The 27,932-nt window shown below is 42.9% G+C and overlaps 2 protein-coding genes across 2 annotated transcripts; both read right to left on the bottom strand.

The window, feature by feature from the left end:
* LOC8063025 (probable potassium transporter 16) lies at nucleotides 9,117-13,751 on the bottom strand. The gene is made up of 10 exons (XM_002464267.2): nucleotides 13,374-13,751; nucleotides 12,915-13,137; nucleotides 12,406-12,657; nucleotides 12,216-12,266; nucleotides 11,449-11,709; nucleotides 11,268-11,320; nucleotides 10,887-11,010; nucleotides 10,536-10,790; nucleotides 9,625-10,424; nucleotides 9,117-9,509 (listed from the first exon to the last, which is right to left on the bottom strand). Exons 1-10 carry the CDS (start codon nucleotides 13,551-13,553, stop codon nucleotides 9,255-9,257), a joined length of 2,454 nt encoding a protein of 817 aa, XP_002464312.1. The 5' UTR covers nucleotides 13,554-13,751; the 3' UTR covers nucleotides 9,117-9,254.
* On the bottom strand, nucleotides 19,028-20,637 carry LOC110432000. The gene is made up of 3 exons (XM_021451915.1): nucleotides 20,133-20,637; nucleotides 19,517-19,619; nucleotides 19,028-19,438 (listed from the first exon to the last, which is right to left on the bottom strand). The coding sequence occupies exons 1-3, from the start codon at nucleotides 20,516-20,518 to the stop codon at nucleotides 19,223-19,225; spliced, it is 705 nt and encodes a 234-aa protein (XP_021307590.1). The 5' UTR covers nucleotides 20,519-20,637; the 3' UTR covers nucleotides 19,028-19,222.

The raw sequence follows: 27,932 nt of genomic DNA, 5'->3' as shown, positions 1-27,932 counted from the left end.
CAGGTGATCAGGCCTTTCCTTCACCATCTTCTCATAGGCTACCTTGATGAGGACTCGTGGTAGGTGATGTGGTTGGACTTTAGCGTGATTTGTGGTTTATAGTTGTGACTTGTGTTTGGATTTGATGAACTTGTTGTAATAAACATGTGAATGATGATGAACATGCTGAGACTTGTAATATGGTTGTGATATTATGATTTGTGGTTTCATAATTATGGTTGTGATATATTGTGAGAAATTGGATTGTGCATGATATACATATGTGATGGTTGATATATATATATGAAATGTTTATGTGGATGGAATGTAAAAAACAAATTAGAAATAAAATTTTCTGTCTCTTTGCCGAGGGCCTTGACCATAGCCCTCGGCAAAGATTGGGTCTTTGCCGAGGGCCTTTGCCAGAGCCCTCGGCAAAGAAATTTACAAAAAAAATTTCTGCGTGCATTCTTTGCCGAGGGCCTCCTTGCGGCCCTCGGCAAAGAAGGGGTCTTTGCCGAGGGCCCTCGGCAAAGATTTTTTTAAAAAAAAACTGGCCATTTTCTTTGCCGAGGGACGAGATCTTTGCCGAGGGCCTCCCTGTAGCCCTCGGCAAAGAGTTTTTTGGAAAAAAATTCTGCTCAATTTCTTTGCCGAGGGCCGGTGGTAGAGGCCCTCGGCAAAGACTCCATCCCGAGAAACGGCGCCGTTATGGTTACTTTTCTTTGCCGAGGGCCTAGCTTTGCCGAGTGCCCGACAAACGGCCCTCGGCAAAGGCCATCTTTGCCGTCTAAAAATTCCCCGAGAGCCCTTTGCCGAGGGCCGCCCTCGGCAAAGCCTTTGCCGAGGGCATTTGGGCCTTTGCCGAGGGCTTCTAGCCCTCGGCAAAGAGGCAGTTTCCAGTAGTGCCCTACCGCTGCTGGCCCAGTGAAATTTTTAGTGTTTTTCTTCTAATTTTAGACACAAAATTATATGGTAGGGTGGGCTGAACACTTTATTTTTTAGATATATTTTGTGAATTTCATTATTAATCTATATTTATAAGGAGTAATAGTAGAGCTAAGTTGATGTAAAACTATTGTTCAGCCCCTCCTAAATTTTTTTCTGGCTTCGTCCCTGATGGCAGGCTTTCTATAACAACTTCCTCGAATTTCAAATCAGTGATAGTTTGGGTTATCCCTAGCTATGAGTTCAATAACAAGGCCATAGAGTCAATAATTAGTATAAAAAATTACAAATTACTTTTTACACGTTAGTTTTCTGAAAACAATAGGAACATATATATTTTTAATGAAAATTAAATCGCTTCATAGTAACATATGTTTCCCATGTGTTATAGTGACCTTTACTGTAACAACAATGCAATAATGTCTCTACGTTCGCTGTAGCAGCTGTTACTGTTGGTACAGTAATATATGAAACTTTCACAGCTTCCATGCATGCTTCAACCGTTACAAATTTCCATACTAGTCAACAACGTAATCTTGACCCCTCAAAGGCGTCGAGCGTTGAGGAATCGATCGGAACCCAGCAGGAAGTCGCCCAAGGGCAGTATAGGTGACGACAGATCATGGCGACGTCGTGCCGGTCGTGGGCGTCGTTCCATGGTGTGTCGAGTAGGTTTGTTAGTTTTTTACCAGCTGGTGATGATGGCACCTGATCCGTATGAACATTGTTAAGTGCCGTGCCGATATGGTTCAACAAAGTGTACGTTTTTAGAGCCCATCTTTTCAAAACTACAGTAATCGTTTAATTGTCTGCTTTAGGAGTTATTATGGTCGTCAGTGTGGCTGCCGTAGGTACTAGGACTTTTTAGCGGCCCACATGCGTATTTGCTTGCGTGCCGGTGCCGCGCTCAAAAGTCTACGGTTTTGCTGGATTGAAACTTGGTATTCTAGCCGAGACAATTTGTGCACAAGTACAGGACGTACAAAATCTGAGTTAGTCAAATGTTCTCACCTTTTTTTTTCATAATAATATGATAATATTTAAATGAACAAATTGTACGTGAGCTATTTAGATTTATTAGGTGATCGCATTCGATGAATTTGGCGATGTGATTTATGAGGTCATAGAGGCAGAGTGTGTGCATGAGTTCGTATTAGTCAGAGTACTTGTGTCCGTACTATGATTAAAAAAGTATTATACTTTTTTAAAATTTTAACTAAATGCTAATATATTAGGTTAAAATACGTATGTGTGCGCACTCGTAGAGGTGACTATGGACACATATATGTAACTATTTATATCTATACGGTTATATTCATAAAAAATAATAATATCACTTATTCAAATTATAAAAAGTTTTGTCTTTTTTAGATTTATAGTTTTTGTTTTGCACTTAGATGTATACTATGTCTAAATACATAATAAAAATAACTGCTAAATACATTGGCGGTCTTTGAACTTGTGGCCTTAGAGCAACTACAGCCCAAGTCCCTAAATTAAGCCTTTAAATTTTTATTTACATGCTATGATAAAAAAAATAGAGGCTCAAATTAAGACCCAACTCCAACCCACCTCCTAAATAAGTAGGATAAGGGGTTCTAGATGTGAGGGGCTGAAACTATAATTTAGGAGGGCATGGAAAATGGGAGCCTAATAGGAGGTGGGTTGGAGTTGATTTTTTGGATCAAGTCCCTAGATTTAGAATAGGGACTTGTTTAGGAGGTGGGTTGGAGTTGCTCTTATGCCACTTGGATCCATTAACTCTCAAAATCGAAATATGGGTCCCTAAACTTGTTAAGCTGTCCACCACATGTCTATATACCCCCTCGAAAGCACCCTTCAACTGACGTGGCAGCGCTAGTGCAATGCTGGCAAGGATAGAATTTTACAAAGAATATCCTACTGAAAGGGATAGGACCCACTCAATGAAGGACAAGGGCGAGTGCTGGACGCGATGGCCTTGCGGCTGCTCATGATCTCTAGCAGCATAATTCTAAAGCTGAAGATGTACATCCATCTTGATGTTAACTGCTGAGACCCTCTAGTGTGACTTAGGCTTGGTAGAGGTAGCCCACTAGCCCAATGTGTCCGCTAGCGTTGGCGTTATAGTGGCAAAATTGGCACTGGTGGTCTTAGCAAAATTGGTGCTGCGGAGAGCAAGGCCAAAGTCGCCGAGGCTCTCTACCTGACACCTAGCTCAAGATAGTCCAAAGGTATGTGTTTCTTTCTCGGATCTAGTCTTAGCTACACGACAAGCCTCCGGTTCATAGATCAGGCCTTGACAAAACAAATACTCAGCTAGAACATTATCATAGTTAGCCTTCTCATGCAATCCTATCTTAGCGTTATTTTCAACTATCTTCGACTACAAAGTGGGACACAACTTGCACACACCCAACAAGCTAGCCCTATACTTCACTTCATTAGCTCATAGAGCAAACATGCATTTTTCAGTTTGCGGTGTGGCAATTTTTGACATGTGTACCATGCATCTATCGCACTCTATCTCCTCAAACACAACTCGAGCTCTAGCAAACTCAAGGTCCTTAACTGCTTTTGCTCTAGATTAGCCTTGAACTCTGTCTCTGCTCTTTCACCACACATTTAAGTAGCTTGTATCGTGACTAAGAAAAGCTACGTTCATGGTATTCAACTCAGCACCAAGCTTGTTAGCGGAACATGATACCTTAGAGTTAAGAGTTTTTGCCATTGTCGCTATCACACCTGTCTTCTTGTCATCAAGCGCCATGATGCAGAATCCCTTCTTGGTGGTGTTCGCGTGGAAACAATGTCCATTACACTTGTCCTTGATCTTGTGCTCGAACTTATCATCACTAGAGGTGGAGGTGTTGTTAGCGGTGGAGTCCTTCTCGAGTTCATTGAGAGAGTCAAGGAAGGCGCGCCCTTGTGCCTTGGTAGTCTTGTGGAACAGCTTCTTGAGCGCCTTCTTGTACAACTTTATCCCCTTGAACTTGTGCTTACTAGAGGTGTACTTGCACTTATCTTTATGTTTGTTGTAGTCCTCCTTACCCTTCTTCTTGGTGTAGTTGGCCATGCGGTGGTCGGGGTCTCCGCAATTCAAGCAGCCCTCCTTGTGTCCACACCTCGCCGCCAGTTCTTGCAGTTGTCGGGGAACCACTTGAACTGGTTGATAATGACCAACGCCAGCTCATCGTCTCCAAGTACCTCAACTTTCTCCTTAGTGATAGACATCAAAGAAAACAAGGCAAACAAAGTGGGTAAGGGGTTAGCTGAAGGTCCTCGTAAACTAGACACTAGAGCCATGGATGAGTTTGTTAGGTTCTCAATTTTGGCTCTAGATTACTGGTCTATCTCTTTAGACTTGAGCTTGTTGAAAAGCTAATTGAATGTGAGAGTCTTGTAGTTTGGAGACTCAATGATTGCAACTTTGATTTCCCAAACCCTATGATCTAAGCTTATAGCAGTTTCATGCCCTCTCATGATTATCATAGGGTAGCTGTGGCCTCTTAGCACACATCTTGTACACAATCAATTGAGATTGTTAAAACATCAAATCAATTGACTCTCTAGAAAGTTGCACAATGTTCTCATACTCTTAATGTTGGGTCTCAAAGAGTTTGGTCTTAACATAAGATGTTTACTCATGATACTTCTCAAGAGTGGACCATATCTCATGATGAGCCATCTCAAGATTGGAAACACAAACGTACTAAGGCAGAGAGAGATTCATGAATTTTAGGCCTTACTATTGCCCTTGTGCTCATCAATTTGGAGCTTATCAACTCGAGCCACTAAGACCACATAGTCCTGAGCCAAGCAAAACTCCCAAACTTTCGAATTGATGCTAGTAAGGAAATATTTGAACCTTCCCACATTAAAGAAGGGAGTGTTACTACTATCTCACTACATATCGCCTTCGCGGATCAGGAACCACTTAAGATAGAATGTCCCTACCTACTCCAATGTCAATTGAAAGACCATGAAAGGTAACTAGAGTAGGAGCGAATGGAGCTAAATCCAATTTTATCTTCTGATTTTGGTCTCTATCCCAGATTCAACACCAAATATCTGAAAATTGCTCGAGAATCTCACACAAGTCCAATATGAACCTGGCAACACGTGTTACTTAGGGTGAAAAGCAAATGGTGTCCAAAAATTATGAAATTTTAGATACAAGCTCACAATGACTTAATAAAGATCTCCACTGTAACATCCCGATTCAGGGCTTAATAGGATTATTAGAATACTCATACCAACAAACTGCAACTTCTTTTTTGGAAGCCTGTCTCTAAAGGTTAAGCGTGTTTGGCCTAGCAAAATTTAGGGATGGGTGGCCGACCGGGAAGATCTTCTCGGTTGTGCACGAGTGAAAGCCTTAGTTTGGTTTTGGATAATTGATGAAACCCTTGTACTAACCTCTATACTAAGTGTGTGTAGACTTAATGAGGTTGGTACATGCCAAGTGATGGAGCAAGTGATGATCATGGTGATGATGGTGATAACCACAAGATGATCAAGTGCTCAACTTGGAAAAGAAGAAAGAGAAAAACAAAACCCTATGGAGATCAAGGCAAAGGTATTGCTTAGGGTTTTGGTTTTGGTGATCAAGACACCATAGAGGGTGTGATCACATTTAGGATAGATAGCCGTACTATAAAGAGGGGAATTCTTTGGCTAAGCGGTTATCAAGTGCCACTAGGTGTCATTGTTCAGGTGCATGCATTTAGAACCTAGTGAGCTAACTTAACTCCTTCGAAGAAAATGATTGTGAAAATGCTAACACACGTGCACATGTTGGTTTACACATTGTGGTGTTGGCACACTTTGAGAAGGAGGTGGAGTTTGAAGGGTAGAGAGAGGTTGGGTTCCTCTCTCCCTCCCGCCGAGCTTGCGAGGCGGGATTCAGCGCTTTTCGAGAACTTGAAGTGCATATTTTCTATTACGCCGGTGGGAAGTTTGGAGAAGTCGTGGGAGTGTTCCTCGCAGAGAAACACTCACCGAACGCTGGCTGTTGAGGCACCGGACGCAGAGGCTGTGCGTCCGGTGTGCTGTGGTGCTAGGGTTAAGCACCGGACGGTGAACACCGGACGCTGGGGAGCTCCTGTTCATACGTCCGGTGCTATCTGACTTTGGCCAGAGTGCTTGACTGGAAGCACCGGACGGTGTGCGTCCGGTGACCTGCGCGGTTTGCTGTGCTCTCTGGGTTTAAGACCGGTGAGCACCGGACGCGTCCGGTGACCTCGCGCGCCTGCAGACCTCTCTGAGTTTAGGACCGGTGTGCACCGGACGCGTCCGGTGCTCTGCAGGTTACCGTTAGATTCTGACACGCGGCTGACGTTGGAGCACCGGACACATGTGTTGAGCGTCTGGTGCCCCTTTAAGAGCGTCCGGTGACCCCGTATTTCGCCCAGTGAAAGAGCCAACGGCTCTTTTTGTTTGAGGGGCTATAAATACGTGTTTGGCTGGCTTAGGGCTAACTCTCTTGGCATTCTTGACTACTAGACATCCTTGTGAGCCTAAGCAAACACCTCCCACTCATCTCCTTCATAGATTACACATCTTTGTGAGATTGGGAGTGATTCCAAGTGCATTTGCTTGAGTGATTGCATCTAGTGGCACTTGGGGATCGTTCTAGCTGCGGTTTTCTTGTTACTCTTGGTGGTTGCCGCCACCTAGACGGCTTGGAGCAGCGGAGGAGGATTGGCACGAGTTGGTGATTGTTCGTGGCCATCTCCCGGTGATTGTGAGGGGTCTTGTACCTTCCCCGGCGGAGAGCCGAAAGGTAACTCTAGTAAAGTGCTCGTGTCATTGAGTTACCTCACTTGTGGGTAGGTTCTTGTGGTGTCCTAGTGAGGACGAGGTTCGTGCTACACCTCTTAGCCACCGAACCACCCAGTGTTAGTCGACACAACAGGGACGTAGCGTGCCGGCAAGCACGTGAACCTCGGGAGAAAATCGTGTGTCTCCATTGTGATCGTGCTTTGGATTTCTTCCGGTGATTGGACTTCATATTATTGATTGGTTCATCCCCTCTACGCGCTGGTATAAAGATTAAACCTTCTCTCTTACTTTCTTGCAAACTAGAGTAGCTTACATACTTGTATAGAAACTTTAGGTAGCTCCCTAGTGTAAGTAGAGACATAGCTCTTGTGTGCCTAGTGATCATATCAACTAGAATTGTTGGATAGGTGGCTTGCAAACACCCCTTTAGAGCTAGAGCAAAAAACTTCGCTTTGTTATTTACTAACCTCTTGCTCTAGTGAATTTGTAGAATTTTTAAATAGGCTATTCACCCCCCCCTCTAGCCATATTAGGACCTTTCAACGAGTGAGGACAAAGCGCGCAAAATGGACTGGTGTTGGTCTATGGGTGTAGTTTATGTCTTAGAAAAGATACGTGATATATGTGGGCCTGGCTTGATTGAACTAAAACTTTGCAAGGAGGCCCAACATGATTGAACTAAAACTTTGCAATGATTGAACTAAAACTTTGCAAGGAGGCCCAACATGATTGAACTAAATTCTTCTCGGATGTGCATGAGTGAGTACGAGTGAGGACAAAGCGTGCATAAAATACTAGTGTTGAATATGCTTGATGTAAATGGGCCTGGCGAGCCTGGCCTGATTGAACTCAAACTGAAAATACTAGTGTTGGATATGCCTGATGTAAACGGGTCTGGCGGGCCTGGCCTGATTGAACTCAAACTTTGCAAGAGGATATCCTTGGTGTTGGTCTGTGAGGGTAGTTTATGTCCTAGAAAAGATGCCTGATGTAGATTGAACTCAAACTTTGCAAGGATGTTAAAGAGGGTATTGAGAGGATATCCTTGGAGTACCTAGGACGTTACATCCACCAAAAGTCAGCTCAATTTTTCCAATTGACTCTGATTGAACTCTTTTTCCAATCGACTCTGATTGAACTCAAACTTTGCACGGATGTTCCAAAGGGTATTGAGAGGATATCCTTGGAGCATCAATACCCAAAACTCACCAAACTCTCATGATCTCAAAATCCATCAAAGAGGTTGGGGTTTTCTCAATATTCCTCCCAAGGTGGATTTTTGTGCTCATGATGAATATAGACAAATCATTTGGTAGATAAGATTATTAGAGGTCCTAGCATGTATCCAAACCCTTAAAACAACTCTAAACTCGCTAGAACACAAGTGCCAACAAAAACTCATAAGAGAAGGTGAAAGGGAGAGGAATAACCAAACAAAACAACATAATCAAGAACTCAGATCTTTGAGCCATGAATTTTAGATGACAACTTGCTTTATTTTAGGCACCACCAAGATCTCGTTCTTATAGAGTCAAATTACATTGTAGAGGAATCACTCTATACACTACGGATCTCAAACATAGCAAAAACCAAGACTGGCTATATATTCTTGGAAACAACCTAGTGACTTAGACCAAAGCTAATGGAAGAGATGGCTAGTTAGGGCGGTCTCCTATCTTATTTATAGTGCTATTACACATTTTCCCAGCCCTTAGATATTTTGGCTCAACCATAAACTACGGGTGAAAATGGTTCAGCTTGATATTTATGCATATGATGGTCACAAGCTCTTCATGACTTTGCTTTGTCTCAATACAAGCTTCGCGATGACCCCTGCCGCCTCCAAGTCCATCTAGAACTCCAACCGAGTTTTGAGGACCAAACCCGAGAAACCATATGTTAGTGGTTTTGAGGCCCAAACCACCAAGCCCCCTAAAGAAGCGTATTCGCTATATGCCTCCTCCATAATCTCGACATATATTATTGTCATCCTCGAACACCTGATCACCAAGTGATCCACTGTGTTTGCTTGACTTGGTCAACATAGTCTACTCTTTTGCATATACTCTTAGTTGTTGATGTCCCCATGTGTCAGCCATGCACAGTCAGTCTTCTAGCCATTTTTGTCGCTTGGTCCAAGCCTTACGTCTATCCTTCACCGCTCACAATCAATTGGCACGACACATCTCTATTTGACTTTCTCCATGTCCATCGACTGTCTATGTGCTCCACACTTGCACACCAACATAGCTAAGAGACATATTGCCCGCACACTCACTCTAGGGTTAGTTTCAAACTCAACCGAACTCGATCATCTCTGAACAGTCACTCATCACAACTTGATGCACAAAGGCACATATCAACCTTGTGTTTGCATGAGCAAAAACATTAGTCGATTGGGATAATATAGTAGTTAGCTCACGTTATGTCATTGGAAGATTGTCATGTTGAAATATATATTTATCTTTCATACAGGCACATTGCGAGCTCTTATATTACATCCGAATATCAACATCAAAAGAAAAGAAATCATTCTAGTCAAATATATACTCTACATATGTGATCTAGATCTCATATGTTATTCCAACCTTTAGTAGTTGGCCTCTTGGAATGGATAGCATCTTCTCTCCATTCCTTGAGTTTTTCCTTAGGAAGCTATAGACGTAGTTGACAATAATCTTCTTGAACAAATTTGAATGAGGCTTGGCTACTACTTCACTCTCGCCAATTATATAAACAACACCATTGTCCACCTCGCGTTGGATTATCTTTTGATCCTCCTCAATCTTCAACATCTCCTCCAGGTTCATTTTCCCTGTCTGTTATCAGAAAAGAGTATGTATGATTAGCACACAAACAATGACAAAGTGAAATTTTGAATAATGTTGTTGTTAATTTCTAGAAAAACAAACCCATGTTGTATGAAGTTATCACCTGGAAATGTGCCAATCTACTGCTCATGGAGACTGGATGCATTGTGAGCTCCGAGAAGGATTGGGCCGGTGTAAGCATCTCTTCAGCATAGACGGCATGTCCTGAGGGCTTCCTCTCCCAAGAAAAGCTGTCCACCCGAGCACTATGGAAGATAATCTTCAATGGCTCATCACCACCAACTCCATAGAGATTTAAGTCCCTAACATAGTACTGGAGGTACTCAACAAGAATTTTAACAAAATCACCAGCCGTTTCGAGTGTGTCACGGTACCCATATCTTGCCACACAACGGAACACCATGAACTCTTTGGGCTCCACTTGGCGGAAGAGGAAGCGCTCCGTGACATCAACATGGGCTATCGGCAAATTCTTCACCGTGATGAAGACAATCACTGAGTGGATGGTAGGGATCTTCTCAATGAGGTGAGGGAAAATAGGTGGTATTCCCTGCACTAGTTCTGTGTAGAAAAGCCCTAGGCCTGGAACTCTCTTTAGGTCCCGGCGCTCAAGGAGATCTTTTGCCTCGTCTCGTGACACGGTGTGCTCAAGCTCATACTTGTACCGCTTGACATGCACGTAGTGCCACACAATCATGATGAACATGAGAACTGCTGACATGGCCACTGGCACATAGGGTCCATGGGTGAACTTATATAGGACTGCAGCTGTGTAGATGGACTCCGTTGACATGAAGACAACGAAGAATATGGCTATCCACCAGATGTTTACCTTCCACACGAGGAGCATCACTATTGTCATCAAGAGAGTTGTGATCACCATCACAAGGACCACACAAATTTCTGTTTGTACATGTAGAAACATATATAGTAAGTGATGTGTATAAATGAAGCCATTCAGTGTGCTGAAAATGTTTAGACTTTTGCTTCAAAAAAAAAGTTTAGACTTGTTACCATGTGCTTTGGCTATGAAACCAGTTGTCCTGAAGCTTATGGTTACAATACAAGCTGCAATGCAGAGGAAGATGTTCACTTCAGGGCTGTACAGCTGGCCTGAATATCGCCTAGATGTATGCAGTATCTTAACCCTTGGGAAACAGTTGAGCGCCTGTAAATGGGACATGGTTGCAAAGGCACACGAGACCATAGCCTGGCTTCCAATGACTGATGTAATGAGAGCTAGGATGAAAGTTGGCCAAAACAAAGACGCTGCATCACACAATACAATATCCATTATTTACTCCTTTTTGGTTGACCGAATAATGAAGAAATTAATAGCAGAAGCTACTATTTGCAGTCACATACTTGGAATCGATTCGAAGAAAACATTAGGTATGATCTCAGGCCTGTCCATGTGTTTCCTCAGGTACGCTGCTTGCCCAATATATGTGAAGAACACTGAAGGTAATAAGCCGAAGCTGAAGCTTAGCTGGAAGAGAAAAACAAGGTTCCTTATTTCCACCATAACGATATTGATGTTTGCAGTATATACCAGTTTAAATGGAAATGGTAGAACTTGCATAAGTTTAAGTATGAATCCATTAATTTTCATAGTAATGTATATTAACAGAATTAATGTACACTGCATGGTCTAGTTTTTTTTCCTTTTTACTTTATGAAATGATCAGAACAGAACAATTGTTTCTACTTCTTCATTACAGTGTGTAAATAAATAATAATGTGTACCTGTATAGATCTGATGCTGAAGTATCCCAGATCAGCAAAAAGAGCTTCAGTGCCTGTCAAAGAAGCACAGCAAACTTTTATAAACAAATGTACCTAGCATGAACAAAACTACAACAAGACATCATAAATGGTGCTACGATTTTGTTTTTGACAGTTGATATATAGTACACATAATACATACCTGTGAAACAAAGAAGAATTTCACCCAATGAGACCCATCCTTTCTTTTTGTTCCTTCGGAAATAGTCGATGATATATTTGGCATTGAAAGCCTTTAATGTGCTAATGTCGTACTTTACTGTGTTATAGATGCCGATGCCGGAGATGAGGAGGAGCCACACAAAAACCACCGGTGCAAATGTGTAACCAATTTTGTCGGTCCCAAAACGCTGGACCGAAAAGAAAACCACCAAAATGGCCACCGTGATCCACACCGTTGCATCTGTGTTTGTACAAGTAACCATATGTGTCAAACATTAATTAATTAATTAATTAATAGCTCTGCATGATGCTTGACACTTTTGGCCTTAATTTTCTGAACATATAAAGGATTTTCTAAAAGGAAAAAACAGAAACACGTTATCATGTGGACTAGGTTGATTGACCTATTCAATTAGTCAACTTCCGAGTTAAGTAGTTACTTTCTTGCGGTGCACTATCCGTGAGTTTTTCTTGGGAAATTGAAGACCAGGTCTTGACACTCAAAATTGTCGGACTCCATCACAAAGTAGTATATGTCTGTATTTAGCTAGTGAGGGGTGGGGGTGACTAATATTTGCCGCAATTAATGACACAAAGTCTTGTTGCCTGATTTTCCTTCGCATCTCTCTTCCAATACTCCATATAATACTAACATCATTAGACTATATATACTATATATGCGAGCAAAATATATGCATTCTACAATTATACGTACGTATATATACGTGGCTTTCAGCATTACTATACCTGTAGTCAGATGAGGTGCTCTCAACTTGAGTCCGTTGACAGCCGCAAGTACTGAACCATTAATAAACATGCAAAGAGTCATCATGTCAGGCCATCATCCAAACGCCAGGCGAGGCGAACACAATATATATTTCACATGAACACAGACATATATATGAGCTATATATATGGTACGTACGTACGTACGTACCTGATATCGGAGGGGTTAGCATGGAGTCGCTGATGGCCAGTGCCGTGGCAAGGATGGTGAGGAAGAAGAGTGAGATCTTTGCTGCCTTGCTCGTCTCCAGCAGGTTCTTCATCCACTGAGCTCTCCGGAGCGTCGCCGACGGCTTGCCGCGGTGCTTGTACCTCGACACGAGCTCATCTTCTGCCTGCTGGTTTGGGATGAGGCACACCTTGGCGTACCGCGAGATCAACGAGTAGAGCGCAAACGTACCACCTGATGGATCGACAGAATCAATCAAACGTGTCAATGTCGGCAGTCGTTGTTGTTACCAGCAGAAGGTATACACGTTTTTTCTACTAGGCTAGCTAGAGCTAGCTATATAGCTATTGACGATGAACACGTCTAGTAGCTTGATGGTGATGTTGCAACTAATGCAGGCTTGAGTTTAGTGGACTTGATCAAAGAAATCTCTGGTGGATCTAATGTGTCAAAGAGGCCGCGCGTTTAATTTGCACGCTTGCGCGACGTACCGTCACCGTCATCGTTGGCGTAGAGCGCGACGAAGACGATCTTGATCATGGTGAAGAGGATGAAGCTGTAGATGATGATGGACAGCACGCCGAGGACGTCGTCCTCGTGGTGGACGCCGTCCTTGAAGGTGTTGGCGTACACGTAGAGCGGCGACGTGCCGAGGTCGGCGTACAGGATGCCCACGCACTGGAACGCCAGCCGTAGCGTCCGAACCCAGCTCTCCTGTACAAGTACGTGTAGCAGTGTATGTACCCAATGCAATCATCAGATTATACGTAGGCCGGCGGGACAAGTTGCTGCTCTTATTAATTCTAGAATCAAGTACGCGATCGAGTATGATATATACTAGCTAGCTTATTTGTGTGGTGAAGGAGTGAGCAGCGCGGCAAGATGAGCTGCCAATCTGCCATGCGTGCATCCAGGCCAATATGCTGAAATGCTTGCAGCGTGTATAGTACCTGTCCGTGGTGGGCGGCGTGCGCTGGCATGGTGGCGTCGCGGTAGAGCGAGTCCTGGCGCTTCACGTCAAACGGCGGCAGCTCCAGCTCCAGGTCGCGGCCGCTGCTGAAGCTGTAGGGAACGATCTCCATGCTACCACCACCCCGGCCGCCGGCGGCAGAACCATGCTGATGTGCCATCTTCGTCCCGGGCGCCGGCGCCGGCGTCTTAGCTTGCTCTGCTGCGAAAGAAGAGCCTCCTCCCTCCTCCCTCGAAATTATAGGCCGGCAGCCGGCTCGATCGATCACCACCTCACGCTGCGGTTGTGCAGCAGTGCGTGTACAGCGTTTGGCTGTTTGCTTCCCCGGCCGGCCGGCTGCTCATATGTCAGTGTAGCTATGAGGTTCCTTTTATAACCATCCAACCAACCTATCTAGCATGTGGAGCTTCCTGCTCCCAGTTTTCAGCGTCGTCGCAGCATGGGAACCGGTTAATAACTCTAGAAAAAAATGACTTTTTAACCTCTTATTATTACCTACATATATATAATTTCTACAACTACTAGTAGTAGTTACGTGCCTTGCCAGCCTTGGTAACTAGCCAGGGGTACTGTATCTGTATGTATCTTGCTCTGACGACGACGCCGCCGTAGGACGTGGCTAGTACGCGCGCGCGTACTACTAATCTTGTCCTAGACTCCTAGCTAATTTCGTTTCTATATGAAGTTACTTAGTCTGTCTGCTGAGCCTGCAGTGTGGTCGTCAGCCTTGACTCGATCCACTAATCTAAAACGGGTTCGCAGAAGTCGTGGATGCGCTGCCAATGACGGCGCTAGCTGCCTTGAGGCGACGTACGTGGCGTGTCTACGATGGGGTGACCGAGTGATCCAAAATGGAGAAGGGACCAGTCGTGCTTTGTGCTTGTGCTTGGGATCCAATATATATGTATATCCATCGTTGTCAATACAGCTCTGATCTGACGTTTCACATAGACTACGCGTCATCAGCTAAAGTTCAACAAACTGTAAAAAAGTATACTAATCTATTGTTTTGGGAGATACTCCTACTATCTTTGGAAGACGCCGTAGCTGGACTTTTGGCTAATATAATACCACCTATATATTTGGCTTCTACATGCATGCATGCGTATTAGCATGCGTAGTACGCACTGTCGTCTGTCGACCAAGATTAGTTTGGTCACCACGATTTCAGATCGATAAGCCGTGTTGGATCTCAACTGTATTGTATTCCGATCCATGCATCCTTTTCGTTATGTTATATTATATTACATACGTGATCATGGTCAATTCAACAAATTAGACTGTAAGTAATTAATCCACCTTATAATCTATTGTATCCCATTTAGCTGTGGGTGCTGCCGTACTACCTGAACTTTCGGTACTTGGCTACATGCATGCGAATGTGGTATATATTACTATGTACACGTGATGTTGACCAAGATTTGTGTCAGATAAATGGTATTTTTTTTATAACTGCCAGATAAGTGGTACAGTGTTGGATTTCAACTGATGATACATCCAACCAGCACATTACTTTGGAATTATTGATCGATGAAAATTAAATAACGTAATCCTTCTTGTCTACCAAGCATCATATAGTTTTTTAAAACACGCACGAAATCCTTCTATAAATGCTGGTCTCGTTCAAATTAAGATAGAGTACGTGGCCCTAATCAAGATTATCAGTTAATCAAAGTTTTTTTCCTTCCAACAAGCGTCATTTGGGTCTGTCTGGATCCACTTAACTAAAATAATTAAGTTATGATCCAAATAGATAAGGTGGATTATTATAATGAAAATAAATACATTACAATAATCCTATATTCCACTAGATCTGATATTTTGTGATTATGAGCATTTTTTACTTGAATTAAGAATAATTCACCACGATAATTCAGCAATCCAAACAATCGTTCATAATTCAGATTACAATATTCCTACGTGTAATTTAGATTATAATAGTTTAGTTGTGATCCAAATAGGCGGAAGGTACACATAATCCAAAAAAATAGTTACATATAGGCCCATTTGGCATAAATCCACTAGCAGTATCAAGAACTATTTGAAGCTGTTTTGACCAAACGTGGTAAAATGAAACAAACTCCACCCGAGAAACCACTAAAAATATGCCCTCACAAGAGTATAATATTTTAGTTGGGATCCAAATAGGCGGAAGGTACACATAATCCAAAAAAATAGTTACATATAGGCCCATTTGGCACAACTCCACCAGCAGCTCCAAGAACTATTTGAAGCTGTTTTGTGCATAACGTGATAAAATGAAACAAACTCCACCCCAAAAAACCGCTAAAAATATGCCCTCACAAGAGATGGATGGTAGATGAAGCTAAAAGGTACTAGCTTCTCTTACCTCTATCTTGCACCATGCATGGGCCCATCATCTGTTGGTGTCAGATTTGTTGCCTCCGGTAGCGACGAAGGCATGACGTGGGGAGGGCATGGACATGACCACCAAGGCGTTTGTGTGAGCCGCTAGGCGCGGCTGCGCGGGCATGGGACAGTGAGGGTGCAGCCACCGGGCTCACACGAACCAACGTGGAAGAAGAAGATCGGGGAAGAAGATATTGAATTGAAGGATTGAGAGGATAAACCAGAAAAAAATAGATAGGAGAAAAAAATAAAGTCATTATAATAGTCTTTCCATTTTCTCTATCATAAGAAGTTGTTTTGTCAAATGATTCATAGAAACAACTTTAGCTCTACCAATAGAAGAGACAAATCAAAAAATGGTTTAACTAGTGAAGTACGTACAGCTATGTCAAACAGAGTTGTTATAATCTTTATGGGTTAGATACCATGTGATCCCTGCCTCTACAACTAGAATCGTATACTTTCGGGCAAGAGCTCTGACGATTGCATTGCTTTCTACAGCTTAACGGCCGGCGCTCGCGGCTCTCGTGTGACCTGTCCTATCTAGACATGCAATTTTCTTTGCAGGTAATGCTATTAGATAGATTAAATGTCCAGTTTTTTGATTTTTTTCAAAACGTGACCTATTCCTGAAAGTGACGACAAATATGGAGTTTAATTTGTCAAATGATTTGTTAAACGAGGGGAAATGCAGCACCCAACAACGCGCAGCAAACAAGCCATGGCATCCTACCCATCAATTAATTTACAGAAAATGAAGTGTCCTCCCGCAAAAATTTCAACGAAATTTTCAGAACACAGATCAGTTCTTACGGTAGTTACGACCTGGCCTACGTGAGCAAAGAAGTCAAGTAAATAATAAGTCGGTCTAGTCATCACTTCTGGCAACAAATGAACACCACACATGTCTTACTTTGCTGAACTTTCGCCGTGACCGAGTAAGGTTGTGATTGCAATGTTTCTGTGCGTCGATGAGAAATCGTGATGTGTATATAATCTTAACAAATTTCATGTTTCCATATATAGTGATACGTACACCTTAGGAATAAGGTTCTGATTGCAATGTTTTTTTGGCTCCATGAGAAATGGTGTGTATATGTTCTTATTAACAAATTTCATGTGTTCATATACAATTATACACACCTACTAGGAAGACAGGCATTTAAAAATCTAAAAGATTCTCTAGAAATTCACAGTTGGAAATTCAAAATGAGACTATACATACGTAAGAATCATTCTGAAAGTATATGTCCATATATTTTGAAATGCAGAAAAGTTAACGAGAATATTATTCTACATTTTAATGTCGTCATGACTATACCATTCAATGACGAAGGATATATCCCTAAATTGTAAAAATTATGAAAAAAGGGTAGTGGACGATGAAGTATATGCTTTGCAAATTTGATGCAGCTAATTCATTTACTAGGCGTGCATTGTGTGCATCGATCACATGGGTGAGTCATCCAAAGCAACTGGTCAACATCCCGTATCTGAACTTGTGTGAAGCCATCACTAGCTAGACAGGCAGTACTGCTTTGCATTTTTTTAGCATATTCATGGCCACAATAATTAGCTTAAGCCAGGATATCAATATATATGCAGAAAGTACAGGCAGCAGTCAGTCTGTAACCAAAAACATTTGTGCCAATCAGAAGATAACTGATGTGAGGTGATTTAAGTGACAAATCAGGAGTAATCACTTAGGGAACTAGACACCCCGTATGTGAACTTGTGTGAAGCCATCACTGGACATTCAGTACTCTGCTTTGCATTTTCTTTTAGCATATTCATGGCCACAATATAATTACCTTGAGCTAGGGGAGCAGTATATATGCAGGAAGTACAGGCAGCAGTTAGTCTTTGTAACCAAAAAACTTTTGTGCCAATCAGAAGATAAGTGAGGAGATTTAAGTGACAAATCAGAAGTAATAATCACTCAGGAAACTTAATAAATATGTAAATTGTCATTGTCAAATTGGTATTTAAAAGGAATTGATGCGTCAATCCCCTAAGACTTATTCAAGAAACTGAATTTCCATCTTAATAACTAAATGCTATATGTGGTTCACATCACATCCAGCAGGAAGCCGCTGCTTTTGAAAAGTAGGTACACTAGGACGTAGGACTTCCTTTAGGGACAAAGTTCAATATAGAACAGTCTGATATTTTGTTTGAAATATGAGAGTTGACTCGCAGAGTCAATGTGAATCCGGACAATTGGATCGGCCTGCACGTCAAGATATACCATATGGAGTTACGTTCTCTAGGTGCCTAGGGCAAAGAAAATAGGGGCGTTCTTCAAGGGAGAGGATCCCTTGTTCAATGTTCAAGGCGCCAAGTGGTTGCAGTGGTGGCGGCACCTGCTCCTGCTGTATTTCCTCCGGTTGTACGTAGTCTATCGAGGTTGTTGTGGTGGGGATGTTCGGTGCTGCTGGTCGTCCATGTTGTAGATGCTTGTATTGTCCCTATGTAGTTGACGGTGAAGTTGTCCCATTTGGAACTCATCTCCCTTGTGTTAAAGTTTCAACAGATTGGCTCAAGTGTGTCGAACCATGTAGTGTCGATGATGTAGTTGATGATGATGTTGTGGTTGTTGTTGATGTAGTCATATAGTGCTAGTGGAGATGCAACGCACTATGTGCTCTCACGATGTTGAGATAGGGGAGCGTGGGATGCCATGATCCATACAAATTAGTTGTATAGGCTAAGGGTGTTTATTATAGTTTTGTATATGTACCTTTCTTTCTGGCGTCACATCATATTCTGGTAGATTCCAAGTGCTGAAAGTTGACGGAGAGGGGTACGAGAGGCCAAATTCCCTGCCTATGTTGGTGATGATGTTTTCACCGGCGAGGATAATGGCATTACACTACAAGGATTGGTGCTTTACATGACAGGTTGCATTGGTCACCGATAGTCGAAAACACGTCATGATTAACTTATGATGACGATCAACGAATCCGTCATGTATCTCACGTCATAGATTTACTAGAGCAATTATACCCGTCATCGATTGACATGTTTTTTTCGTCATGGGTCACTAGCTAGGAACAATAGAAACAGGCTCATTGTGATGAATTGGACCGTCATAGAAATTGACAAGTCATCATTTGCCATGTCACCATGAATTTAAATTTAAATTTAACGTATTCAAATTTAAATTGACACAAATTAAAATTTATTTTTTTATCAAGCATTCAAATTCGAATTTGAATCAACCACATTCAGATCATCACAAATGGTTACTGGAACTCACGGCAGGTCATCACCAACACAACTCAAGATACATATAAATAGAGGTCCAATGCCATAACATAACATAATTCAGTTACATAGTCTGCCATAGAACTGCAGATGCATACACCATGATCATAGATGTTGCCACTACTGTCAAAAGAAAATAAACAGTATTGCTGCTGCAGCTGACAGATCATGGTCACAAATTACAACAAAAGTTCACAGACCATGCAATGGAGCATTCACAGAACATTGCATCATTTCACGCTGACTATCACAATTGTCACCAACAACATTGGTTTTCATCCACAAATTTACCAAGAAACTGTTCTTCTTCTTTGTTTTCTTAACAAGAACCTCACAGACAGCCTGCTCCACGTTCTTTGGCTGCTCACCATCATCTACAGCAGCATTTAGCTTTTCCTCCATTTCGACCTAGCATTGGATGAGACACTTAAATCAAGGTTCATGACATATCTGAACTTAATGTATTAAAATTTTCGCTTTACTTACAATAACTGATTGAACTTCAGGAGTAAAGCCTTTCTTTTTTGCTATAGTGGCAGTCCTTAAACACATCCAGTGCATTAGGTGGTTCGTTTTTGTACTTCTCTGCCTGAAAATAAATTGAATCAAAGGATAGTTTCAAAACTAAGCAATTTGACAAGAACAATTCACAAATAATGCACTGAAGGAATTCACAGAAAATGCACAGAACCATTTCATATAAGTTGAGCACAACCATTGGAAATATGACATACTAGTTCCCAGATCATGATAGTCAAGTTAACAGAAGCACCATTTCACATAACTTGACACAGAAATATTATAGAAGTTGACATAGAAATAGAACTAGAGCCCTCATACATCATAAGAGACTAAGAGTTAGAACTAGAAATCACATACATGAGTACAGACAGTCATTGATTTGAACTCACCAGTTTTGCAATGTGCATTTCATAGCTGCAAGATCCAGTTGTCAGGTTTAACTACGCTACTGCTGGTACTGCTAGGTTCATTGATTCTAAATTAATTAAAAGATGAAGAACTGCTACTACCAATAGGCTAATTGCTAGAGGAATCCCATAATTTTGCAAAATGCAGTAAGAAATCATGGGCGATAGCCTACCTCCCTTCACCCAAGTCGCTTCCTCGCCTACAGCGTAATCCGCGAGGTGCGAAGGAGACCCTGCCGGAGCCAGACGGGAGCCCCTGGTGCGACCGCATCCACGCTAGGTGCCGCCGCTTCTGCGGCTGCACCGCGTCGACCTCGCCGCGCGACGTCGAGCCGGAGTCGACACTCGAGCCGCCGTCGCCGCCGCCGCAAGCGCGCTTCCTTTTAGCGCCAGGCGAGGAGAGGAGGGGCGCGACGGTGCCCGCGCATCCACAGCTGCAGCCGCTCCCCTCCTGCTGGTGGCGAGCACCAGGTGCCGGGGGGCGCCCGCCGTCGACGTCCATGTCCTCTTCCGTGGCGGCGGCCCGGGCGGTGTCGAGGCTGAGCACCCTGACGAACATGTCGAGGTCGCCTCCTGGCCCAAGTGAACCGCCGCAGTGGCTGCCGGATGGCTTCGAGCGGCGGCGGCGGCGGCGTGTGGTCTGGGAGGAATTGGACAGGGCTTGGCTGGCGGTCTCTATTTATATGGTCGTTGCACATTACGAAATGTCCTCAGGGTTTCCACTGCGGGAGGCAGTAGATTTTTGGCGAGTAGGGCAACAAGGTAATTTCACAGGAAGTGAAATTTTTAGATAGGGCGCCAAATCGGCCTGGACAGGTTTGGGTCGATCCATTTTTGGTTTTTTTTATTGAAATCAGCCTTTTTTTCTTTACATATATAAAATGGCACTTGTTATTATGTATTAGATTTAGTTAACTTTATTTGCTACCTATTTTCTTTGTTCTGATTAACTAGGCAGCGGCGGCGGCGGCGGTCGCAAATGCTGTTGGCGTGAGTGTCCCGTGAATCCTGAACGAACAAGTCAAAATCCTCCTTAATCTGAAAGCACTAAACTTTAATACAAATAAAATAATATATCACAAATGTTTGAAAAGTACTTGATAGCCCAGTGGTAAGCCGTAACCTATGCAATCCAGTGGTCCCAGGGTCGAGTCCTCCATTTTTTTGCCAATTAAACTCACCGATAGGTCAATTAAACTCACTGACAGGCGGGCCATGTCCACGTCAGCGCCTTGTTCGCCATGTCAGCGCACGCTGGAGAAAAGTTGGATGATCCATGACGAAACTAAATCATCCGTCATCGATAAACCACTGAGTAGCCCAAAATGATTCGTGACGGTCGACTGTCATACATGTAATACCCCAATGGTAACCAATGCAAGTCTATGATGGTTTCTCTAAACGTCACCGGTAACCCGTCATGGAAAGACCCATTCCTTGTAGTGTTAGGCATGACATTGTGGTGAAACTGGCGCCTATGTGCATGTATCTTTGTTGGGCATATTTTGCTGCTCTAGTGTCGTGCCAATTGAGTTCTCTAGTGTCACGTTGTTGTTGGTTTGATTATTGACAGTGAGAGTACCTTTTTTTGCTTTCCATTGAAATCATGGTGAGGGTGGGGTTGTCTGCCAATTGGATGGCCATGGAGGATCCTGGTGCTGCAGCTATGATTGACGTGTCGACTAGTGTGGTCGAAGTTGGTGGTGTTGCAGAGGGTATTGATGTTGTTGTCGATGGTGTCGACGTGGGCACTATGGTGATTCCAATTGTAGGCGCCTTTGGATTCTCTATTGGATGAATTGTTTCTTTTGAAAGAACAGGAGAGGTCGTAGGGACATCTACTGAAAAACTTTATTGATATAACAAGAGTAAAGTACAAAGTGCAGGAGGTAAGTAAGTACAATAAAAGGAGCAAATGGACAGGCCCAGTGCTCAAGAAACAAAGAAAGAAATAAAGAAAATCAGGCTTAAAACACAACTTGATCTAGCCTAGCCATGACTCAATTCTAGGGAAATAACGCTTCTTGGCTCTCCATAAGAGTTGCCTGAAAACAGATTTGAAGGCTTCTAAGCATCTTAAACAATCAGGTTGGATGCCTCTAAATATAGCATCATTTTTGGCTGACCAAATACACTAGCACATGAGGATTATAACTTCTATGAAGAAAACTTCCTGGATCTGGTCTTTAAAAGTCTAGAACCTTTGGAAAGAGCTGGGGGAGCTAATAATCGAGAGGCCAATTAGGCCCCAACGGGCCGTTGCGAAGGCACAGTCCACGAAGAGATGATCAACAGTTTTTTCACAATCTGAAGCGCATAGAACACAGCTGAAAGAGAGCAGGTCATAAATTTTCTTCTTAGGATGTTCCGGGTGGTTAACCTATCCTAGATGAGGAGCAAGAAGAAAACTTTGTGCTTGGGCTGATAAGAGGATTTCCAAATCCAGTTGAAGATTGGCTCCACCTGACCAGAACCGAGTAGCTGACAATATGCTTTTTTGAGGTGAAGAGAGAATTGTCCTAAATATACGACCAAGTATCATTTTCATCAATCGGAGCCAGGCTTTCCAAAGTGTTCTGAAAAATTATCATTTGCCCATAAACCTCCACAAAGAGGTGCAAATTGAAGAGCGAGGTGAAAGAATCAAAAGATCTTGCAATCTTGAGAGTGAGGTTTGGGTTTTTAGCAAAGGAGTGAAGTTCAGGAAATTTAAGTTTCAAAGGTTGCCATGCCCAGCAATCATTCCAGAGAAGGCAAGAGGCTCCATCAGCCGCAGAGACCGATGGCATACCTTTAAATTTATCCAGAAGCTTTAGCACATCTCTCCACCAAAAGGACCCTTTCTTAGACTGATTAGGAAGCTTGTCGTTAGAGTAGTGCTTTTCCCAAACAAGTTGAACCTGGGGAATGTCAGCTCTATTGAAAAACTTGTCAAGCTGCTTTAGAAGGAGAGCCTCATTATGTGTCTTCAGGTCAATAACACCCGACCCTCCATTGATCTTTGGTCTAGCAACTAAGGGCCAAGCAGCTTTAGCATTGATTCTATCATTTTCATCATTACCACACCATAGATAATGCTTTCTGTATTTATCCACTTGCTCTCTAATAGTGACATGAAGTTGGAAGGTTCCCATAATGAAGGTGGGTAGGGATGAGAAGACAGAGTTAACCATTTGGAGCTTTCTAGCCTGAGAGAGAAAGAGTGAAGTGCTCACCAGTCTTCTTTCACATCTATTAACCATGGGAAGAAAGTCAGCAATTTTGGTTTTAGTGAGCCCAAGGGGGAGGCCAAGATAAGAAGGGAAAGCTTCCAACAGATCATCCAAAAGTGGCAGCAAGATGAGCAGTCCTGGCCTCAGATAGATTGATAGGAATAATGTAACATCCCTTATGTTACGAACACTAAAACTGGATCATGTCATCATAAGCATTGCAAAGCATATTTGTTAAGCACATCATTATGCATCAACTTAAAATAAGTTTATTTTGGTTGAATGTGCTTAGGGAATTAAAGTGTGCTTATGTTGTGAAGTGATGCTTGTGTTGGTTGTATAATTCCTAGGGTGGAAGATTTTCGAGAAAATGGGGGGGAAAAACCCTGATTTTAAAAGCCTTGTTTTGCCCCCTTTTGTGAAATTTAAAAACTAAGCAAAATTTAAAGTTGAGTTCAAAAGAAAAGTTGTAGATCTTGTCAAGATGTACAACTTTGGTGTTTTGAGTTTTTGAAGTTTCAATACAAAATTCAAAGTAATTTTGAAAATACAGATTTTCAGAAATTGTCCCCTTTTCCAATTTGAATCCCTAATTCAAAATCTGTTTGGAATCTTGAAAAGTGGCCAACATGAAAGTTGTAGAGCTCAAAAAGTTGAACAACTTTATTGTTGGAAATTTTTCAAGTTGTTATGGGAAATCAAAAGTAATTTTGGAAATTCAGATCTGCCCCAATTCAAAATTGGAATTCTTCCAATTTGAGATTTGAAATTCAAACTGTTTTGTCAAATTCACCCTTTTCCACTTGGAATCAGCTTTGGACACCAAAATATGTTTTGTAGCTTGTAAAATTCTGCACAACTTTCATTTTGGTGAAAATTTGGCTCCAGTTCAACTTTTGGTCGAATTTCGCAAAAAGACAGAAAGGGGGAGAGATATGGACGGCTACAGTGATCCGATAGGGATCACGGCGCCCCTGTCCAGCGCAGCCGCCGCGCGTGCAGCGCCGCACGCATGCATGCGAGCACGCAGCTGCTTGCCTGCCAGTGTCGCCAGGCGACGTGGAAGCTTGGCGTCTCCTCCGTTCGCGATATAAGTCACTCCATCGGCCGACGCACTCGTTTCTTTCTCTTGCGTCCGACGCCGACGAGCTCACTGCGCCCACCAATTCGCCCTCCTCATTCCCTTCCAAGCCACCAGAGACCCCCCAGCAGCTCCGCCCTGAGCTCCGCCACCGATTGCGCCCCCTAGCGCAAGCTCTAATCCCCCATAAGCCACAAACGAGCCGTTCTCCTCCGACTCCGGCCGGGACCGCCGCCGTGCGCCTCCTCCGTGGTCACGCCGTACTAGGAGGTTATACGCCTTGTACATAGTCGTTTCCGGTTCCTCTCTTTCGCCCGGAGCTGATGCGCTTGCCCTTTTCCTTCGGACGCGAGCAGGTTCGTCGGAACAAGCTCGCTGAGCTCAGAGCGCCGCCCGACTACATGGCCACCGTCGCCAAAGCCTTCCTCTGCTTCTCCCGACGTGGTGAGGTGATCACCGTGCTCCCTAATCCTCCCCGAACCTCCCTGTCTTGTTCATTTGCGCTCTACCGAGCCCTAGTGGCCGGTCTGTGATCGGCTATGGCGGCCGCCCGCCATTCGCGCGGCCGAGATGGGAAGAAGGGGGTAGAGCGTGAGTAGGAGATGGCAGTGGAGTCGCGAAGGCGAGGCGAGGCTGGTGCGCACGCGCGCGTGGGCCAAGACCCTCGCCAACGGCGGCTGGAGCCGTGGCCGAGCCGCCGTGCGTGGTGAAGAAGAAGCTGACGGGTGGGACCTCCCCGTCAGCGACCTTCAGAGAGAGGAGGGGAGCAGCGCGCGCGTGGGCCAGATTGGGCCGAGGCTAAATGGGCCGGCCGCAGTAACACAGTGCTGTTGTCCTTTTTCTTTTGATTAAAAAATGCTTGATGTTTAATTTTATATAGAAAAACATGTACTGATTCAAAAATCATGGAAATTTTTGTATAGGTTCCATAAAATGAATAGGACACAGAAAAAATATTGGATTCTTTTTCTGGTAGTTTACATGTATATAAAAAAATTGCCTCTTTTAATTAATAAATAAAACTTCCAGGAATTTTAATAATTTAATTGTATGTCCAAAAATCACCAAACTTTGTGGGATGCCTCTGAATATTATTCCCTGGCTTCACCCAAAATTTGGTGGCATTTGGATAATGTTTGGATAAAATATCATTAAACCCTTAATTAGTAATTAAATAATAATTCTAGAATAATTAGATGATAATTAGTTTAAATTCTCAAAATTAGGGTTTGAGTGATTTTGGGATTGTGTGATGACCTGAGGTCATTAACCTTAATGACCTTTGGCATTTAATTATTGTTTGGCATTAATGTTTAATTACTGTTATTAATACTTAATTAAAAATTAATTAAGGTAAAAATGTTTAATAGTCAGTTAATTAAGAATAATTATGAATTAAGAGAAATTTTAATTTCCTGATGCAACCTCTTGGGTAAGAACACTAAAGTGTCAAACAACTTTAGTGTCCTTGCACCGAGAAGGAAAGTTGTAATCAACTCGGTTCTTCTTAAATAGTTGTCATAAGCATATCATAAGCATACATCATTTTACGTGTAGTACACGTGACCGAAGGAGCGACCATTGAACCGAACCCCGAGGTTGGTGTTCCGCTCGAGTAAGTTGGAACCGAGACTTGGAAAGTCTCCGAGGGTCCCTATGAGCTCTGCAACCAAGGCAAGCCCCGGATGCATTAACTCCTCCTTGAATGTTTTAAATCTTTTATCACTTATGAATTGAAAATGCTGCATTAGGTAGTTGAGAATTGGGTTAACCTACTTGCTGCATTTACTACTTTGATATTTGTTATCTTGTCCTTGACACCTATTTTATTTTGAAACTGCATAGTGATGCTTAGCCCTGCTACTAGATAGGTTTTCAAATTAGAAAGTTTGAAGGGTTGTTGTGGAATACACTTACGCTCAGTGATGTTTCAATTTGAGACCGGTCGGTGGACTTGCTTTAAGAATAGAGTCTTAAAGTAGTGTCTCCAACTGTGTCGATTAAGGACCGTTCCGTTGATGGCCTGCTGGGTTGAGAATTTATAGTACTAGCCACTTGCCCTCGGTAAGCCCGGTCTTGTGATCCCTCGACGCGAACAGCTACTCGCGCACTGGGCGTGGAGCGATGGCGAGAGTAGCGTGTACCCACCTTACGGATCTGAGATGACCGGAAACATCTAGATCGGCTGTAGGATAGTGGAGTACTGTGCTCTCAGGTGCCGCGAACCTAGTCAAATTTGGGGAGAGCTCGATTTGGGTTGACATATGCAAGATTTGGTTCTACATATGTCGGGTGGTTAGGAACTCTAGCTAGATTGCTAAGCGATTCGAATCGTCGTTGCTCCCCGATTGGGAGACTCAATTCCTTCGACCCTCATCGTAGTTAAATATGCAACTAAGTTGAAAAATGAAAAAGGGGGAAATGTCTCATGAGGTTCGGATCCCAATTCCCGAACTCAGAGTGACATGAAGCTATGGCCGTTGGATGGATACTACTTTAGTTAAGGACTAGGAACTTACAGACTTGTCTGTGAGAAGCAACTAGATAGACTGTCCTCGAACTCCTCGACCTCTTAAGGAGAGGAATTCGTGGATAAAACTTGAAAGTAAGGATGCACTATTAGTAAGCTTTTTGGCAAAACAATCTGGCTCCTTGCTCAGCCACTCCTTGTCTACCCTAAGCCTGCATTCCTAAGTTCTCCTCTTTTTCTGCCGGGTAAGTCTTGTTGAGTACTCCCGTACTCAGGGTTTTATAACCCCTGTTGCAGGTGCTGACTTATGCTGCTAATGGAAGTCATGTCGGTGGGCGCGACATGATTTATCCACCTCTTCTACCTTAGAAGCTTCACCTAAGATGCTTCCGCTACTCTACACACCTTTTGGAAATTTAGTTGTTTATATTCCATCATATGTTGTAAATTGAGTTATAAATCTTCCACACTCCAATGTAAGTTATTTTTTTGTAACAAATGATGTAATGTTGTGGTAACTCCATGTTGATCCTGTATGAGTTAAAATGTGGATGATTCGGGGTCCTCCGAGGGCACCCGACAGACTATCCAAGTTATATGACTCTCATGTGCAGTAGTCAGAGGTCTTAAGGACGATGTCAAGTGCATGTGGGCCATATAATTAGGGTGGTTCTGCCATAAATAAGCATGGATTTGGAAAAGTTGACTTTAAAGCCAATAGAAATAGCAAAGCTATTAAGGAGAGCTTTAAGCAAAAAAAGTTGTCGTCCACATCCCTCCATGATAATTAAAGTATCATCAGCATATTGGAGGATGGGGAAATCATTAGAGTAGATGAGGGGGATGGGTAGACTAAGAAGTCCAAGATCTTTAGCTCTGTTGACGTTTGATTGAAGCAAATCAGCAGCTGAAACAAAGAGAAGAGGGGAGAGAGGATCCCCTAGCCTGACACCTCTCTTACAGTGGAAGACTTTTCTAGGTGGCCTTTAAGAAGGACAAAAGAAGTACCAGAACCAAAGATCATTTCCATCCAAGCAATCCATTTGTTTCCAAAACCCATTTGCCTCATAAGAAGAATCGTTGCTTTGTGTTCAATTTTATCGAAGTCCTTTTCAAAATCCAGCTTAAGGATTATGATCTCTTTTTTAGAGACATGACAGAGATGCAGGTATTCAAAAGACCAAGCCAGACAATCTTGGATGGTACGTGA

The sequence above is a fragment of the Sorghum bicolor genome, chromosome 1, assembly GCF_000003195.3.
Source record: "Sorghum bicolor cultivar BTx623 chromosome 1, Sorghum_bicolor_NCBIv3, whole genome shotgun sequence".
NCBI lineage: Eukaryota > Viridiplantae > Streptophyta > Magnoliopsida > Poales > Poaceae > Sorghum > Sorghum bicolor.
Note: the sequence above shows the minus strand (reverse complement) of the source record. Positions and strands in the feature narration are given on the sequence as shown.

What these genes read in the sequence shown, in the direction of transcription:
- LOC8063025 (XM_002464267.2), bottom strand. Translation starts at nt 13,553, where the DNA reads ATGGCACATCAGCATGGTTCTGCCGCCGGCGGCCGGGGTGGTGGTAGC. An exon ending in TTTCTTCGAATCGATTCCAA is followed by an intron (nt 10,791 to 10,886) that starts GTATGTGACTGC and finishes TGTGTGATGCAG; the next exon opens with CGTCTTTGTTTTGGCCAACT. An exon ending in GTAGATTGGCACATTTCCAG is followed by an intron (nt 9,510 to 9,624) that starts GTGATAACTTCA and finishes TTCTGATAACAG; the next exon opens with ACAGGGAAAATGAACCTGGA.
- LOC110432000 (XM_021451915.1), bottom strand. Translation starts at nt 20,518, where the DNA reads ATGTTCGTCAGGGTGCTCAGCCTCGACACCGCCCGGGCCGCCGCCACG. An exon ending in AGCGACTTGGGTGAAGGGAG is followed by an intron (nt 19,620 to 20,132) that starts GTAGGCTATCGC and finishes ATTTATTTTCAG; the next exon opens with GCAGAGAAGTACAAAAACGA. An exon ending in CTGAAGTTCAATCAGTTATT is followed by an intron (nt 19,439 to 19,516) that starts GTAAGTAAAGCG and finishes ATCCAATGCTAG; the next exon opens with GTCGAAATGGAGGAAAAGCT.